The sequence below is a fragment of the Cervus elaphus genome, chromosome 1, assembly GCF_910594005.1.
Source record: "Cervus elaphus chromosome 1, mCerEla1.1, whole genome shotgun sequence".
Classification (NCBI taxonomy): domain Eukaryota; kingdom Metazoa; phylum Chordata; class Mammalia; order Artiodactyla; family Cervidae; genus Cervus; species Cervus elaphus.
This window is the reverse complement of record NC_057815.1, coordinates 97,376,016-97,393,863: the sequence shown is the minus strand read 5'-3', so window position 1 is coordinate 97,393,863 and position 17,848 is coordinate 97,376,016. Positions and strand designations below refer to the sequence as shown.

The window sequence follows — 17,848 nt, the reverse complement described above, 5'->3', positions numbered from 1 at the left end:
TGACCTACGCTGGGCTCCCTGCTACAGATCCTTCAGTCTGGGCTCCGACGTCCCCTCCTTGGTGACCGAGGCCATCTCATTTAACGCTGCCCCCACCCCCCCCTGAGACGCCAAGTCCTCCTCCTTGGTCCTTTTTGCTTTTTGGCCACACAGGTCGACCTGCAGGATCTTAGTTCCCCGACCAGGGGTTGAACCTGGGACCCCAGCAGTGAAAGCGCGAAGTCCTAACCACTGGACCACCAGGGAAGTCCCACTGACGGTCTTTTTAAATAAATTGTTACTTCTTACCTCCCCTCCCGAAATCTATGCTCCAGCAGGACAAACACTGCTGTCTCATTCAGAGCCTGACACCTAGCGGCATTTCACGAATATCGGTGGAAGCAATGAAAAAAAAAAAAAAAGAAGCGAGTTCAAACCCCGGGGAGTGGTGGGGTACAGTCACCTCAGAAGCTTCTGGAAGGGAGAGCCCCTTGCCTGAATCAGAAGCGCCAGCTGCAGGGCGTGAGCATCTGCACTTCGAGGAGCTTCTGCTGAGAGGTGGGCAGAGGGAACCCACCCCTGGCCCAACCTGCGGGAACCATCGCTCTAACACCTGCCACCTCTTTAGACATCACTTTGCCAACAAAGGTCCCTCTAGTCGAAGCTACGGTTTTTCCAGTGGTCATGTATGGATGTGAGAGTTGGACTGTGAAGAAAGCTGAGCACCAAAGAATTGATGCTTTTGAACTGTGGTGTTGGAGAAGACTCTTGAGAGTCCCTGGGACTGCAAGGAGATCCAACCAGTCCATCCTAAAGGAGATCAGTCCTGGGTGATCATTAGGACTGATGCTGAAGCTGAAACTCCAGTACTTTGACCACCGGATGTAAAGAGCTGCCTCATCTGAAAAGACCGTGATGCTGGGAAAGATTGAGGGCAGGAGGAGAAGGGGACGACAGAGGACGAGACGGTTGGATGGGATCACTGACTCAACGGACACGGGTTTGGGTGGACTCCGGGAGTTGGTGATGGATAGGGAGGCCTGGCGTGCTGCGATTCATGGGGTCGCAAAGAGTCGGACACGACTGAGCGCCTGAACTGAACTGAACTGAACTGAGAGGCTGCCAGGAGAGACTTCCTGATGATTCGCACCCCAGAATCTGACAACCCATCTTTGAGGTCAGTCTCCCTGCTGGGTTCTGCACTGGGTCTAGTTCCCCTCCAGCTCTCCGGGGGTTGTGGGAGGGCCTGCTCCCTAGATGCCCAGCCCTGCACCTGCCTACCCCCCTCACCACCTCCCGCCCCCACTCAGGCTGATAAGGAGCTTTGATCTGCAGGACAAAAGCCACTTTTGTTCCCACAAACTGGACCAGCTGGTTTACCTGGTCTGGAGAAGGAGGAAACAGTCCAGCCTCCCCAGAGGGCACACCCAGGGCAGCCTGAGAACTGGGGGCTGGGGGCAGTGTCTGGAGAGACAGGGAGGGTGTGCCCCCGATCCTGGCAGACAGGTGGGTGTCCCCACCAAAGGGCTAGCCGGGCAGCGCTGGACGCTGGTAGCAGGGCTCGAGGAGTGGGTACATGCTTATGAAATACAGAAGGGTCCAGGGGAAGGGTCCACCAGGGGGTTGGGAGGCCTGGCTTCCAGGCCACCTCGCGGGGCCTTTGTGCGTCCGGGAGAACCACGCAGTGTCTCTGCCATTCTCGGCCATGTCTGAGTTACCGCAGCAGTAAACAGGGTGCCCCAAATCTCAGCCCCCGGGAGGAATTTGGATCTGGGTCGCATCTTCTGTAAACAGCCCAGCCCTGTGCAAATCTGGGTGATCGTTTACATTCTTGTTTCCCAAGGGTAAGAGGAAGTGGGCTCCAGAGAAAGCCTTTTCCTGCTTGATGGTGGTTTAGTCACTCACTCGGTTTAGTCAGACCCTGTGACCCCAGGGGCTGTAGCCGGCCAGGCCCCGCATTCTCCAGGCAAGAATTCTGGAGTGGGTTGCCACTTCCTCCTCCAGGGTTTCTTTCCGACCCAGGGATCGAACCCAGGTCACCTGCATGGCAGGCAGACTCTTTACCAGCCGAGCCACCAGGGAAGCCCTTTTTCCCTCCTCGCTTAATGTCCCAGTTTTCTCAGCTTCTTGAAGGGGTCAAGGGTAAGCATCAAGCTGAGTGCTGGGCAGACTGTGGAGCTGGAAACGCCCAGTCACCCTCCTGCAGTGTTCCTGGTGGAGGTGAAAACCGGGAGAGCAGCCTCCAGGGTCCAGAGCAGTCACTGCCCAGGGGGCCCCCGGGTTACAGGCGCCTGAGCCCTTTGTCTAGAAATCAGCTTGCCAGACAGAGGCTGGGGAGCATCCACCCACCTCCTCCAGGGAGCACGGCTCAGCAAAGGCTGCGGGACCCGACCCCCTGTTGGCCAGTCGTCGGGGACACTCCCACCACTCCTGCCCGTGTGCTCATTTTAATTTCAGTCTTGAGAGACGAGTGGCAGAGTGGCGGGGAAGGAGGGCTTGGTGAGGGGAGAGTCCCTTTGCAGATGCCACGGGGACGGCAGTGTTTTTTCTGGGGGTTCTGAGCCAGCCCAGGGATGGTCAGCAGAACCGCGTTCTGATCTTTCCAGCGACAGAGGTCTCACTGGAGATGGAGCCGCCTGCATCCAGAAAAGAGGGCCTGAGGGGCGACTGCCACCCTCGGGGGCACAGCTCCCCGCCTCTTTAGAAATTGCCACGCCCCCCCCCACCCCGCCCCGCCCTGCTTGTGTCTCTGAATAATTCACGGGGTCTTTTGTTCCCCCCAGACCCTTCTCTCCAGGGCACCTCTCCCACCCTGCCGGGTCTTCCTTTTTGCCATGGGGAAGTTGCTGGGAGAGGTCACAGGCAGAGAGAGGAGGGGCCAGGGCCGCTGGACGACAGCAGGTCGATGGCAGAGGCAACAAAGGGGATCAACATGCTCCTTAAGTGGCCATGGGGGTGAGGGAGCTGGGGAGAGGCGGGGAGGAGAGGGCCGGGAGACGGAGAGCACCGCAGAGGGGCCTCCCGTGTAGGGGAAACAGCGGAGAAGAACCAGCTCATTTCTATAGCTCTTTTCAAACTGCGCTGCCCAGAACTCCGCCCTCCTCGGTCGCTCAGATTCCATCGGCCCTGCAGACACTAAAGCAGAGAGATAGAAGCTGAGATTTAAAGCGATCTGGGCTTCCTTACCCTCAGTTATGGCTTGGAGGCCGCCTGGCTTTTGCCTAGGGCGCCAGAAATGAAGTGGTGGAGTCAGCTTAGATCTGACTTCAGCAACTACAGAGGGCCTAGCTCAGACAGTTCATAGTAATAACAATAGCAGCCTCCGAGCAAATTCTCATCACATGCCCAGCATTAAGGCAAATCTCACTGAAAACCTCCTGTAATCCCCATGGCAAATCCTATAGGCAAGGAACTGTTCCTTCCCCCATTTTACAGATGAGTAAACTGAAGATGGATGCTGCACAGCTTGCCCCAAGTTTCGCAGCCAGAAACCTGGGTCCCAGCCCGGGCGGTCAGGCGTCTAGAGGGTGAGCTCTTACCCCATGCGAGCGTCCCTCTCCCACGGTGGCAGGCGCTGGGAACTCCTGCGAGAGGCCCCGGGATGCTGCCTCATGCCAGCGTGGAGACAGGACCAGTGGCATCACCGGGCCCTGTCCCTCTGCCAGACATTTCTGCAGGTCCAGAGGAAGTCATGGGAAAAGCCCCGGCACCTGACCGGCATCTGACCATTTATAACTTGCCTTCGAATACAATGAGGAACTGGGCTTTAGCCAAAAGAGCACTGATCCGACGAGGAGGCAAAGACCTGGGCCCGGCCCCGCCTCGGTAACACGTGGAGTGTGCAGCTCCCCCTGCGGAGTTCCCTCGCGGCTCAGGGCCCTTGTCTGACCCTTGGAATGGGTTCCTGCTGGCAAGTGCATCTGGGCGGCTGTGAAGGAGTGCCCTCTCCTCACTGAGGGTTACATGCTGACTCAAGGGGTGGGCAGGGCAAGCCTGCTACCCCCAGTCCACACAGGCAGGGCGTGGACGTGCAGAGTCTAGGGCCTGCCCAACGGCAGAGGTAGGGGTAACCTGGGCCACCTCCTAGGCCACAGCATCCCCTCGTCTTCTCTCCGCCCAGGGCCAAGCCCCCTGGTGCAGAGACCCTCCTCCAGGCAGCCTGATCTTCGAAAGCTGGTGTCCACCCTAACTGTAAGCCTTCCTGAATATCTGGGGCTAGGGCTGTCTGCTGGGTCAGGCTCCTCCAGAGAAAGAGAAGACTGGCAGGTATAAGAGGCCCAATCTCACACGAAATCCGTGGCCAGCAGACAAACGTGGGGGGGGGTACCACGTGGACCTGGGTGTCTCTGATTTTATGATCAGGAAGACTAAGAAGGTTGATAAACAGGATTAACAGAATGGACAACACCCCAAAGTTGTCATAAGGAATGACTGACATGCACGGAACGTGTCTGGCACATGTAAGTGGAAGTGTGTGAAAGTGAAGTTGCTCAGTCGTGTCCGACTCTTTGCAACCCCATGGATGGTAGCCCACCAGGCTCCTCTGTCCATGGAATTCTCCAGGCAAGAATACTGGAGTGGGTAGCCATGCCCTCCTCCAGGGGATCTTCCTGACCCAGGGATCAAACCTGAGGCTCCTGCAATGCAGGTGGATTCCTCACCATCTGAGCCACCAGGGAAACCCCATGGTAAGCGCTTACTAAACATGGGCTGTTATTCCAATCTGGAGTCACTAGAGGCGAGGAAGCAACTCTCATGGGACACCTACGGTGTGCTGGACACTGTGGTTTGCGATTGCCAGGGAAGCCGCGTGGCAGAGTCGGAAGGAGTCTGGGCTCAAACTCCCCGTCTCTGCTGATAACCAGATATGTGCCCCGGAGCGAGTGAAACCTCTCAGGTCTTCCAAAGTAAAATGGGACCAAAAACGCCTGCTTCATAGACTTGCAGGGATTAAGTAAAGCGATAAGGCCTGCAGACTAGAAGGTGGTGGGAGCCCAGGAATGATGCCTGCTCTTCCTTGGCAGGCATGGTCTCCTTTAGTCCTCACTGCAACCCTAACACCATGGCCAGTATTTACAGATGAGCAAATTAGGATTCTATGATGTTAGGGAACTGGCTCCTATCACAGGGCCGCTGCTGCTGCTGCTAAGTCACTTCAGTCGTGTTCGACCCTGTGCGACCCCATGGACAGCAGCCCACCAGGTTCCTCTGTCCACGGGATTCTCCAGCAAGAATACTAGAGTGACTTGCCATTTCCTCCTCCTAGTAAGAGGCAACATCTCCTTCAGAATCCAGACCTGCTGGGACCCCAAAGACCAAAAGGCTCCCCTCCGCACCACAGCACTGCGGGCCTTCCCCCTGCAACCAGGGGGTCTGGAGAAGCCAAGGAGGAGCTTAAACCAGAGCAGCCCCTGGGTCCTCTCTGACTCAGGCGATCCTCAGGTCTGAGGCCTGGGGCTCCGGACACGCTCGAGGTGTCGCTGCAGAAGCACTTACCCAGAGGCGATCAGCACCCGGGACTGGGCGAGGGCCAGTCGCTGCAGGCTGGTCCGATTCAAGGTGGCCAGGGCCGCCCGGCCAGCCTTGCCGTTGGCCCCCGGGGGACTGGCGGGGCAGCCTGCGGGGGCCGCCCCTGACACCGCGCTGGAGGCTTGTCTCCGAATCGTCTGCGACGACGGGGCCGGCTTCCCGGGGCCCCGGCCGACGCCCGTGCTGTCCGGCGGCGTGGCCCCGGGGCCCGCGGGCGGCGGCGGCCCCTTGACGGCCGCGGGCGGGGCGGCGCTCCTGCGGGCGGCCGGGGCCGGCGGGGCTGCCGCGGCCTTGACGCTCCTCACCAGGACGCACTGCGGGCAGGAGCAGGGCGGCGCGCGCGGCCCAGCGGCGGCGGCGGCGGCGGGGACCCCGGGGGCGGCTGGCCAGGACGCGGCGCGGCCCGCGGCGCCCGTGACCAGCGGGTAGACGAGGTCCAGGCGGCGGCGCACGCGGCGCTGGCGCTGCGTCTGCCGGTTGATCTGGCCCATGGTGCCGAAGTCAATGACGTAGCCGAAGCCGATGGGGCTCAGGTCGATCCAGGGCCGCTGCTTCTCGAAGGCGTGTTGGATGGTGATGCCCACGTCCATGTCGTAGGGCGTCCAGGAGCCGTGGTCGTTCTCCCACTCCCACACCACGCCCTTTCCGGGCGCCGAGGCGGGGTCGTAGTAGTTGCGCCGGACTGGCCGGAGGGTCCCTGCCGGAGAGAGACGGAGGAGGCGGTCAGGGGCCACCCGGGGCTGGAACCCACGGGTGCTACCTTAAGAGGTTCCCGGTAAAGCGAGTCCTACTGGGTGGCCGGCACCTTGGCTGCCTTGGCTTTGAAGGAGGCTAGGGAGGGTTCAGGGGTGCGGCTGGGGCGGCGGCAGGGTGGGAAGCTGATGAGCTGCAAGGGAAGGATGTGGGTGACGCCGCAGGGTACCCCAAAGAGCACTGCCTGGCTTGGAGTCGGGAGACCCTAAATCTAGTTTGCAGTCACATTTGTTTGCTTCATATAAGGAGCCCACAACCTCCTTTTCTCCCCCAGGAGAAATACAATAATAGCTCCTTTGCAAAGTTTTTGCCATAATTAAATGTTGCTCTCTCACTCAACATGTATGTATTTGTGACAAGTCCTGGATTTCTCAAGCACGCTGTCCTTTGCACTAAGGCACATAGCCTTGGACACATAGAAAGTGCTCTTAAATAATCTCTATTCTTCCGTGACTCTCTAAAGACCTAAGCCCCTGAGGGCTAAGAGGAAAAGAACACAGGTCAGGGAAACCTAGAGAACCGAGAAAGACTCTGTCCCCACCCAGGAAGCCCACCCAGGTGGTGATGGAGCTGGCTCTCTGGATTTTTATGGGTGTGGTAAAAAAATAAAATAAAAGATCAGGGTGAGAGAACTCTCTCATATTTCCCAGCATTAAATCTTATATCAACAACAGTAATAGCGATCCTAAGAATAGCTTTCTATTTATCTAACATCTTTTATTCAAGAAGCTCAACCATCCTAAAGACAGGGTTGTGGCTGTTTAGTGGCTGTTTAGTCAAAAGTTGTGTCTGACTCTTTGCAACCTCATAGACTATAGCCCGCCAGGCTCCTTTGTCCATGGGATTTTCTGGGCAATGATACTGGAGTGGGTTGCTATTTCCTTCTCCAGGGGATCTTCCCAACCCAAGGACTGAGTCTCTTGCATCTCCTGCACTAGCAGGCGGATTCTTTACCTGCTGACCCACCAGGAAAGCCAAAGATAGGGTGAAAGTGAAAGTGTTACTTGCTCAGTGCTATCTGACACTTTGGACCCCATGGACTGTACAGCCCACTAGGCTCCTCTGTACATGGAATTCTCCTGGCAAGAATATTGGAGTGGGTTGCTGTTGACTTCTCCAGGGGATCTTCCCACCCCAGGGATTGAACCCGGGTTCCTGCACTGTAGGAGGATTTTTACCATCTGAGCCACCAAGGCAGTCTCATTTAAACTGCCCAATGAGACAAAGTGTAGAAGTTCATGTCAAGGATTTGAGTCCAGATGTGTGTGAGTAAAGATCATGTTCTTCAACCTTAGATAACTCTGCCTGCTTCCTGAATAATAATAAAAAGAGGTCCTGTAATTATAAACAAAAGATAGGATAGTGTCAATCTGGATAGTCTCGGGGTGGGTGGGTAGGGGGTGGCGAGGGCAGGGACGAGATTGGGTTCCTGCAGGGGAACAGTTAGAGCGAGATGAACCTGCAGGACTGGCGGGGAAAACTAAGCCTGTAACTGTTGCCTCTTTCTCCTCTACCTCCCGGAACCCTGAATGCAGACCCATGCCCAACCCAGGCTCATTTCATGGGTATTAAGCTCAAGGCTGAGGACGCCTGGCTTAGGGCAGGAGGGGGAGACTGGGAGAGCTCCAAGGATGCTGGAATCTCTGCATCTGTCGGCTTAGGCTCCATCCATCAGAGCGGTGGGAAAAGGCTCCCCTCCGCTGGCCCCTGACCCATCCCCTCCTCCAAGCCAGAAGGAGATACCAAGACTGGGGACAGAATCCCATTCAAAGGGGGAAGAAAAGGAACAATGACTATTGAGGCCTTTGCCAGGTCGTCACCCGCCCTCCCGCCCAGTCTCCAAGCCCCTTAATGACCCAGAACATCAATATGCAGAGGCTGGAGGGAGAGACAGAACAAGCCCCCTATTCAGGCCCGGGAGCTCTGCTGGGGGATGTGGGGGGCGCGGGAGAGGAGGGAGAAGGGGCACCCAGGAGGCCCGCGTTCGCCGCCGGTTCCCCCCTAAGGAGTCAGCTCGCTGGAGGACAAAGTCATGGCCTTCGGATCCAACGGAGCTTCCGGCCGCATCAGCCGCTTGGTCCAGCCTCGTTTCCCCACCTGTTTGCTCCCTCGCGAGTGCTCCCTGACGCCCCCACGCCCCCTAGGCACCAGGGCTGGCCTCTGGGGACGCCCTCCTTTGCCGTTTTCATCTACTGAAATGTTCCTTATCGTTCAGCTCTTGCGCCACTTGTCACCCGTTTCTGGACATGCCCTCCCAGTCTGGGCGCCACCCTCAAGGAGCCTGGGGAACATGGCGCCTTCCGTCTGCTGGGCACCAGCATCCCGGCCTTTTTCACAGCACCGCCTGGCGCGGAGCTCCCTGCCCTCCAGCGCCTAATGCAGCGCGGGCGGTAATGCGGGCGCCACAGACGTGGAAGACGCGCCTCTGGGGACGCTGGCATCTGATCCCGGATCCCTGCTGCTGAGTGTGTATCAGCGGCTGTGTGTGAGGAAGGCAGATTCGGGTGCTCCTCGAGCGCCTGGAGTCTAAAACCAGGCCAGGAAGTTAGGGGACAGAGGCTGCCCCCAGAAGGTTGCCAGCCGGGCAGTGTTAACAGGAAACCGCATGCCCTGGGAGCTCCGGTCCCGGGCACGACTTCCTCGGGGGTCAAGACGGAGACCCGCTCCAGCCGCCCGCTCCGTGGCCGCCTCACACCCTGATACTGTCTGCCCCCACTTCCCTCACCGGCTGCCGGCACCCTCTTGGGTGCCCATCCTTCAGATCTCAGTTCATTTTCTCAAGGAAACCTCTCTGGGCCGTCCAACTGGCTCAAATTCCTGCTCCTATTATTATTATTATTTAACACCGATCTGGAGGTGTAGTCACACACTTCTTTGTGAGGCTAATCTGACGAACGTCCCTCTAACCCATGGGACTCCCGGTCTCACAGGATGGGCATCCAGGAGTGTGCTCACGGCTGCGGCCCCCATGCCTGGCATGTCCTAGGACTCAGTACCTATCCATGGAACAAATGAAATAAGAACCATTTGGAGAACCTTTCAAGAAGTGGAGAGCATGACCAAGAGCCTAGGGCCAATCTAGGCTCTAGGCCTGGGGGGGATCTCAGGAGGTGAAAATGCTGAAGAAGGGCATCTCAGGAGAGGCAAGCTGCTGCAGGGTTGGGGGGGGAGCGGTCCCAGGGAATGCCTGAATAAAAGGCTCGCCTGTCTGGCAGGACTAGAGGAAAGTACGGGCAGAGAGGAAAATAAACCTGGCAAGGTGTGTGAGAACCAGGTCACAGGTGGTCGGAAACGCTGGGCCATGAGGGCTTTTATTTCCAGGTCTCGTGGAGCCACTGAGGCTTGTGACACAGAGAGCTGATGGCACCGATGCATCCATGCTAACTCACTTCAGTCGAGGCTGACTCTGCCAGCCGATGGACCGTAGCCCACCAGGCTCCTCTGTCTGTGAGGTTCTCCAGGCAAGAACACTGGAGTGGGTTGCCATGCCCTCCTCCAGGGGATCTTCCAGACCCAGGGATCAAACCGGCGTCTCCTGTGTCTCCTGCTTTAATGGGTGGATTCTTTACCGCTGAGCCCCTGGGGAAGCACATGCTCCCCAGAGCTGCTCTGTTTATTGAGTACTGAGGGGCTGGGGGTGGTGGTGAGGGGATGGAGGTGGGAGAAGGTGCTGGGAGCAGAAATGAAAAGCAGGTGATAGACCACAGACCCTACAGAGAGGCGCTGGGCAGGGCGTGAGCCTGAGTAGCTGAACGCTTTCTAAGTGATCCAGGATCACCTGCTTCTGAGTCTCCTGGGGAACAGAGGAGTCACCGAGGGTCGGCCTGGCTGGGGGCCGGGCCCAGAAACCTGCATGCGAACCTCTGCCGTGTTCATCATGACTGCTCAACTTTCAACTTCCTCATGTCTGTGTAGATGAGGCATCCAAATACAAAGCTAAACGAGTCACAGACTCCTGAGGCTTCCATCATGGGCAGGCGGTAAGATGGCGATGCCATTCACCAAGCAGAGAGGTGTCACGAGGAAGAGCTGGCTTTTGGAAGGAAAGATGCTGCATTCAGTTCAGCCCTGGAGGGCGAGTTAAAAACAGGAGGTGGACCTCGGCACTAAAGTCAGGGGACAAGAAGGATGGTGGGATTGCATTCTCTGAAGATTTTCAGAGACTGCTCCATCAGGAACAGGCAGGTCCTGGACCTGTCTATAGTCAGGACCCTGAGCTAGATGATCGGAGGAAATCCACTGGGTCCCAAGTTGCAGTGACTGAAGGACAGGGATAAAGGATTACACAGACTAAGCAGGAAGAAAGAGAAAGGGGGAAAAAAGGTTTCCCCGGCAACTCAGACACCGACACCCCAAAGCACCACCCAAGCTGCTCTGGCTCCTGGGAAATGAGAGACAACACCTTCCAGGAGTGACCCTAGGATCCCAGAGCATTTCATCCTCCTCTGTGGAGCTGTGCGCTCAGGACGTCTCAGGCTTCTCTGACCAGCAGCCCTCATCCACACTCAAACGTTCCCTGAGGGTGTTTGCTGTTGCAACATCCCCCGAGTCTGGGACGGGGTCCGCGTGAAGCAGGTGGTGTGCAAGTGTTCCCCAGAGGAGAGAGGGCACGCGCACTTGATCGGGAACCTCAGCTCTGTCGTGCACATGCTGTAAAACTTTGGGCAACGTCATCTTTTCCAACTTGTTTCCTTCACTATGAAACCGGAACAGGGGGTCCTTCACAGGAGGACCGAGGATGGAACCAGATACTATGCGCGCGGTGCCTGCTGCCTGCCCCACGCCGCAGCATCCTGTGGTCACACACGGTGGGGAATATCGCGGGGGAACGGGCCTAAAAATCAGCTTCTACCAAACCCTTGATTCACGCTCCATCCGACCTTTCTCACCGTGTTAAAGACATAGAAGAGGCCAGCGTTGCCTGGAAAACGCTCCCTCACACCCTGTTACTTCTCATCAGCATCTTGGGTGGTGCAGGCTCCAGACTCATCCACCTGCTGGCCTGCATGATGGGAGGCAGGGAGCCAGAAGGAACCGTAAGGCTGCCCTTCATTCTACGGATGAGAACGACGCTTAAGCAGTCAAGGGACTCAATGGTAAGGATCAGGTCTGCTGAAACTTACAGGGGACAGTGATGCTGGAAGATACAGGGGATGAAGTTCCAGCCGCTGCCTACAAACAGAAACAGGTCAGCCAGGCCAAGGCGGAGGGTCAGCAGGTAGAGAGGACCCAGCCAAGGCTTTGGGAAGCAGCAAGATTCCTTCACCTCCACCTGCCTGTTTCTTTCCTTCTTCTCCCTCCGCCTTGAGGAAAACTGACTCTGAATGCAAATAAGGTCAGAGTCGGGGAAGAGAAGGGCCCAGGGCAAACAGAGGCGGGCGAGGTGTCTGGGGCCCCCAGCTCTCTCCTTGGAGACAGACTGGCTGAGGCTGGAGCTGGGGGAGTGGAGACGCTGAGGACTTACTTGGCAGCAAGGCAGGCAACTTCTGAAGAAAAAAAAAAAACCAAAGCTCCCACGTCAGGAAACGTCCCCACAGAGGGGAGGCAACAACAACACAACAACAAAAGAGGAATCGCCTCTGGGCAAGGGGCTTCCAGCTCCCCTTTGTTTATGGAGATGTGTCTGGTTCCCAGCTTCAAACTGTGGCTTGGGAACGGTGGTTGCTTTAATTAAACATCGCCAGGGCTTGGCCGAGGTTGCCGGGGAGCCGGCAGGTTCCAGGTCCTACCCTGTCGTGGTTTCATCCATGAGTTATATGGAGAGGAACTGTGTGCCTGTTGGCGGAGAAAACAGAGGAGGGGGGCTGCAGACACCCCGAGATGCTATTCTGCTTTGGCGAGCTCCCCGACAGACCCAGCACTCCTGGGAATCCAGCCCAGGGCCTTCTGTGCCGGGTCTGGCTCGGAGGATGGGTTGGCCGACCGACCCTTAGCATGAGTGGGTGAAACCAAAGCAGTCTCTAAAAGGAAGAGAACAATGGAACAAGCAGCCCAAGGCAGTTAGAAAAAGGATCCAGGGCCAGCTCAGGTCTAACCTGTGGGGCGCCCGAGCCTGCAGCGTCTGCGCACCCCCAGGCGGTGGTCAGCTGGTTGTCAGGGAAGAGCGGTCAGCCCTGGGGAAGGAGGGTCTGTCCATCCACCTAGTTTCTTCCAGACTTCACCTCTATGCAGAGGACCCATGCCAGGCGCACCTTGGACATCCCTGAACACGGAGTAAGCTTTCCTCCTTTCCAAACGTGGGGCCAGGCCAGGGACCTTAATGTCACTAAGGTGTCCCTCCACCTGCTAAGATTTAATCTGAAACAGGCCATCTCACAGGCCTCCCTGGTGGCTCAGTGGTAAAGAACCACCCTTCCCATGAGGAGACGCAAGTGTCACCTCTGGGTGGCGAAGATCCCCTGGGGGAGGGCAGGGCAACCCAGTCCAGTGTTCTTGCCTGGAAAAATCTCACGGACAGAGGAGCCTGGTGGACTATAGTCCATGGGTTGCAAAAGACTCAGACATGACTTACTGACTCAAAACGACAACTGAACAGCTAACACCTGCCCGTGAATTCTGAGCAAGACTGGAGTCCCCTGTCGGGTAGGGGTCTTGACCGTCAGCCCCGCTCTGGCCCCACCGACAGGGCTAGACCTCGACAGCCACTACCCGAAGTCCACAGTTAACTTCTCCCGATCCCCCCAGGCCACACGATCCTCTGCCCCAGTCTCCCTGCTCCCCTCTCTCCCAGTCTCCCCACTTCCCTCTTTATCCCCTCCTCCCCCAGTCTCTCTCAGCTCCACCCTCCCCCCTCTCTCACCAAGACTGAAGCCACCCCAGATGCTAACACTTCTGGAATCCTTTCCCCAGAAGCCTTCCCTCAATAGGCGAGTGTCTGCAAAGTCCTTGGCAGCGAGCTTGTTGGGAGTCATGGATACAGATGAAGACAGGGGGGTGGAAAGACACCCCTTTCCCATGACCATCCTAATTAACGCTCAGGACGTGGGGGCTTTCCAAGGCGGGCGGACACGCCCTGCTCGGGCAGCTGTTCTCTGACCCTCTGGGACTCTTCCGTCCCCTCTCCGGTCCCTCCTCCCGTGACACCTGCCTTTCCGGGGGGTCAGGGAGGCCTGGAAGGCTGCAGTCCATGGGGTGGCAAAGAGTGGGACACGACTGAGCGACTGAACTGAACTGAGCAGTCACACTCGCGGGGAAAGCCCAGCCAGAATCCCAGAAACGCCCCCCAGAAACACCACCACCTCCCTGGAGAGGCTATTCAGGGATAGATGCGTCCCAGACCAGCTGAGCCCGGCCCGCGGGCCTCGCAGAGAGGCAGGTCGCCCCCGCCTCCCCGCCCTCGCGCCAAGGACCTGGCACCCTGATCGCCATCCTCACTCGGGCTGGGAAGCCGGGTTGGTAGTGGCCTCAGCGGCGACTTGCTTCTCACCAGTAGATGGGAGTTCATGTGTCCCCCATCAGGGACCTTTGTGGGAGGAAGCTGGGGACAGTTTCCTTGCAGGAATGCGCCGTCCGGCCGCCTCCGCCCCCAGGGACAAACACGCTAGGCTTCCCCGCCGGCATTCCGGAGCCGCGGCCCTCCCCGTCCCCTGTCCATCTGCGCGGGCCTGTTGCTTCCACCCTCGGAGCGCCCCAGCAGAGGCGCTTACCGCCCCGCGGCCGCCAGGCCGTGCCCGGTCCTAGCAGCCCCCCAGTCTATCGGTCTCCCCGGGGAGGCCTCTCCCTTCGCAGGCTCGACCACAGCGCCGGCCTCCCGGGAATCTCCACCCTCCCCCGCGCCCGGTACCCACCCCCAAGACGCGGCCCTGGGGAGGGCAAGCCCCCGGGAGGGTTCGAGGCGGCCAGGTGGGCGACCGGGGGAGCGGGTGGCAGGCCCCAGGGTGCCCGAGGCAACGGAGGTTCAGCCCACGTGATGCTGGCGAAGGCGGGCAGGTAGACTTGCCCACCGGCCGGGATGCTGCCGCGGCCCCTCGGTTCCTGCAAGAGCGGACTTGGGTACCGAGCGTTTAAAGGGGCGGGCGTGAAGGGCTTTCTTAGCGGCGAGGGTAAAGTCGGCCGGCCTAACCAGACCTGCACGAACGTTTATTGCGGGAGGTATCATAAGAGGATCGCGGGGCGGGGGCGCATCGCGCCCCCTCCTCGGCCGCCTGTGGGGGACCCCGCGGTCCGGAGGGGCCCCCGGCGGGGGCGGCCGGCTCACCCGTGTCCTGGCGAAACTGGTTCATGGAGTGCAGGTCGATGATGTAGGGCGCGAGCCGGCGGTCCACCTGGCCGAGCACCACGCTGCCGCCGGCGCGCGGGCCGGCGCGCACCGCCGCCTCGATGTGGTGGCTTACCGCGGGGCTGTAGGGCCTCCAGCGCCCGTGCTCGTTCAGCCATTCCCAGACCACCACTGCCGAGGCCAGGAGCATGGCGCGCCCGGCCGCCCGCGGGCCCCGGCCCCGAGCCCCGGCGCCCGGCCGCCTCAGCCCCGGGCCGCGGGCCGCGCCGCCGCCGCGCGTCCGCCGGGGCCCAGAGAGCCCGACCGCCGGGCTCCGATCGCGCGCCCCGCGGGGTCGCGGGACCTCATGCACACGGGCGCGCGGCCGGGGCTCCAGCCCTCGCACCGGGCGCCGGCGGGATCCGGCGGGCGGCGGCGCTCGGGGCGGCTGGCCGGGCTCTACTCCCCGCCCCGCGGCCCCCCCCCCCCCCCCCGCCCGCCCGCCGCGCGGGCCGAGAGCTCCCCCTCCCTGCGGCTTGGCGCCGCCGCCTCGGGAAGGAGCCGGCCCTCCCGAGCCCCGCGCCCGGGCAAACCCGCGCCTGCGAGGGGCTCCGCGGTCGCGAGACGCGGAGGAGCGACCCCCCCGCCCCCCTCCCCACACACCCACACACCAGGACACGGCCCCGGGACCGCCGCTGCCAGCATCCTCAACTTGGAAGGCTCCCTCCCCAAAAGGGAATTTTTTCTTTCTTTCTTTTTTTTTTTTTTTAGTGCAGTGTGATCGCTGTCCGCGCCGCGAGCTCCGGGACCCGCAGCGCCTGGCACACTCACAGTCTGCACGCTCTGGCCGCTGGGGCCGTATTCCCGCACCTTCGCCGGCATCCTCCGCTGTCAGTCAAGGACGCGGGGCCACGCCCCCGGGCTCGGGCCCGGAGCCCCACGCCCCCTGCCGGCCGAGCGCGCGCCTGCCGGCCCCGCCACGGCTCAACCCCGGCCCGGCCGCCCGCCCGGGTGTTCCTGCCTGGAGGACCCTGGGGACAGACGAGCCTGCGGCCTACGGTCCATGGGGCCACACAGTCGGATACGACTGAGCGACTCAGCACGTCCCAGCCTCTCTGCTGAGACCCCGTGCAAAGGGGTGCAGCGATTGGAGAGGTGATAGCAAATGCGGGTTTTCTGGCCTGCTTAGACTACCTTGGGCTGCCCTGGTGGCTCAGCTGGTAAAGAATCCACCTGCAGTGCGGGAGCCCTGGGTTCAGTCCCTGGGTTGGAAAGATCCCCTGGAGGAGGGAAAGGCTACCCGCTCCAGTTTTCTAGCCGGGAGAGTTCCATAGACTGTATAGTCCATGGGGTCCACAGAGTCGGACACGACTGAGCGACTTTCACTTTCACTTTAGACTACCTTACTGAAATAAAAAAGGCTTGTGTTAAATTGATTTTATTTTGCAGAATTTCTGTGACGCAAATAATGAGACACTAGGTCTTCCCTGCTGGCTCAGATGGTAAAGAAGCTGCCTGAAATGCAGGACAACCGGGTTCAATTCCTGGGTGGGGAAGACCCCCTGGAGGAGGGCATGGCAGCCCACTCCAGTATTCTTGCCTGGGGAATCTTATGGACAGAGGAGCCTGGTGGGCTACAGTCCATGGGGTTGCAGAGAATGGGACACTTCTCAGGACAGAAAGTTTTGGTTAACAGTCAACATGGAAAATAGTCTAAAATGGATATGTTCTGACTAAAAGATTAGACTGCCATCAGGATTATGTATTAATCTTTCCAGAAAGCACAAAACTTGTTTTGCTAAAGCTACAACCACATAAAGCAGTGCATCCATATGATCAAGATCCAGGATAGGATCTGGAGATATAAAAGTAGGTTATGTATTAGGAATGCAGATTAAGAAACTTTCTGAAATAATCCTTTTCTGCCAAAACATCATATGATCTCTTTTGTTTTGGAAGATTTTCTGTCCCTTGAATTATATCTGTCCTTTCTCCCATCACTAGTGCTTTCCAAATCTTTTTCATCCGTCTACCCTTACCTCCCTCCTCACTGAGTTCTAAGTTTGAAGTCAACAAAAAAATACCAAACATGCTCTTCTTCGGGCTTCTGAAAGCACCAGACTTGAGGCTACCTCTGAGCTTTGTTCCTGCTGGTCCCCTTGCCCAGAAGTCTCCCCAAGGTCACCTCCAGAATCTCCAGTAAACCTCTTCCCCAGGACGAGAGTCTCCCAATCAACTCAATCAACGTCATTCATTAAAACAAGGAATTTTAGAGTTTGAAGGACAAAAGGAAAAGGAGTTAAGGATACCGCAATCCCACCAAGAGTCACTATTATTCCCCTTTTATAAATGACACAGTTTCGGGAATTTGAGCAGTTTGCCCCAGTTACATGTTTAACATAGGGGAAACTGAGATTCAAAAATTCAATGGACAAAAAGCCAAATCAAACCAAGACAAAAAAAAAAAAAAAGACAAAATCAAACCCCATGTTGTTCTGTGACACGTTACATGATGAGGAGATGGTGTGATAAGAGGCAAGACACATAGTGATGTGAAACTGCCTCAGTGTGAAAGAAAGGAAGTGAGATAAAGAGGACAGAATGTTCTGGAAGGATGAAGTAAAACTGAAGAAAAACGAATATAAATTTGTATTGAGCAATTTTTACTTTCAGTCATGAGACCAAGAGTATGGAGACCCTCAGAACTTTCCTATGGCCTGGGAAGGTAAAGATCCAGAAATTAACAAGAAAATACCAGTGACAATTTAAGGGGAGGTTGGAAGTACCAGAGAAAAAAACAGCATCTCACCAACTAAATGAGAACTTCCCAGGTAGAAAAAGCCAAAACCTGATACGAGAGGTAAGTTCTGTGGCGCGTACATGGAACATGTATCCTGTTGTTGAGTGGAATGTTCTACAGATTTTCATTAAATGCTGTTGGTTGATGACTTTATTTAGTTCTTCTTTTCTGAGGCTGATTGTCTGTATAGTTGTTCTATAAATTATTGAAAGTGGCGAGCTGAAGTCTCTAGTTGGAATTGTGAATTTGTCTATTTTTCCTTTTACTTCTATCAGGTTTTGCATCACGCACTTTGCCACTTTGTTGTTTATGCTTGCACATTTAGGATTACTTTTTTTCTTTGATGGATTGATCTTTTTATCATTATATAGTAGCTCTGTTAGTGGTAATTTTCTTTGCTTTGAAGTCAACTTTATCTGGTATTAAGATAGGCACTTATGCTTTCCTTTTATCAGGGTCTTCATGATGTGTATTTTTTTCCATCCTTTCACTTCAATCTGCCTATAAAGGTATATTTGAACTGAGTTTTTAAAGACAGTTTATAACTAGGCTATGTTTTAATCTACTCTGGCAATCTCTGCCCTTTAACT

At 57.3% G+C, this 17,848-nt stretch overlaps 1 protein-coding gene and 1 non-coding gene across 5 annotated transcripts in view; both read right to left on the bottom strand.

Annotated features, from left to right (window-relative positions):
- DTX4 (deltex E3 ubiquitin ligase 4) overlaps window positions 1–15,283 on the bottom strand; it is a 39,834-nt gene extending 24,551 nt beyond the window's left edge. The window contains exons 1-2 of one of the 4 annotated variants that reach the window (XM_043914336.1): window positions 15,130–15,283; window positions 5,476–6,205 (exon numbers count right to left, since the gene is read on the bottom strand). In XM_043914336.1, the coding sequence (XP_043770271.1) occupies window positions 5,476–6,205; window positions 15,130–15,163 (764 nt within the window). In that variant the 5' untranslated portion in view covers window positions 15,164–15,283. Of the gene's footprint in view, window positions 1–5,475; window positions 6,206–14,458; window positions 15,049–15,129 lie in introns of those variants that run through there. The other 3 variants (XM_043914328.1, XM_043914351.1, XM_043914343.1) reach the window with 3 other exon arrangements.
- Window positions 174–246, bottom strand: TRNAE-UUC. Its single transcript has one exon. It is a non-coding gene; the product is annotated as a tRNA-Glu (tRNA).
- Window positions 15,284–17,848: the final 2,565 nt, after the last annotated feature.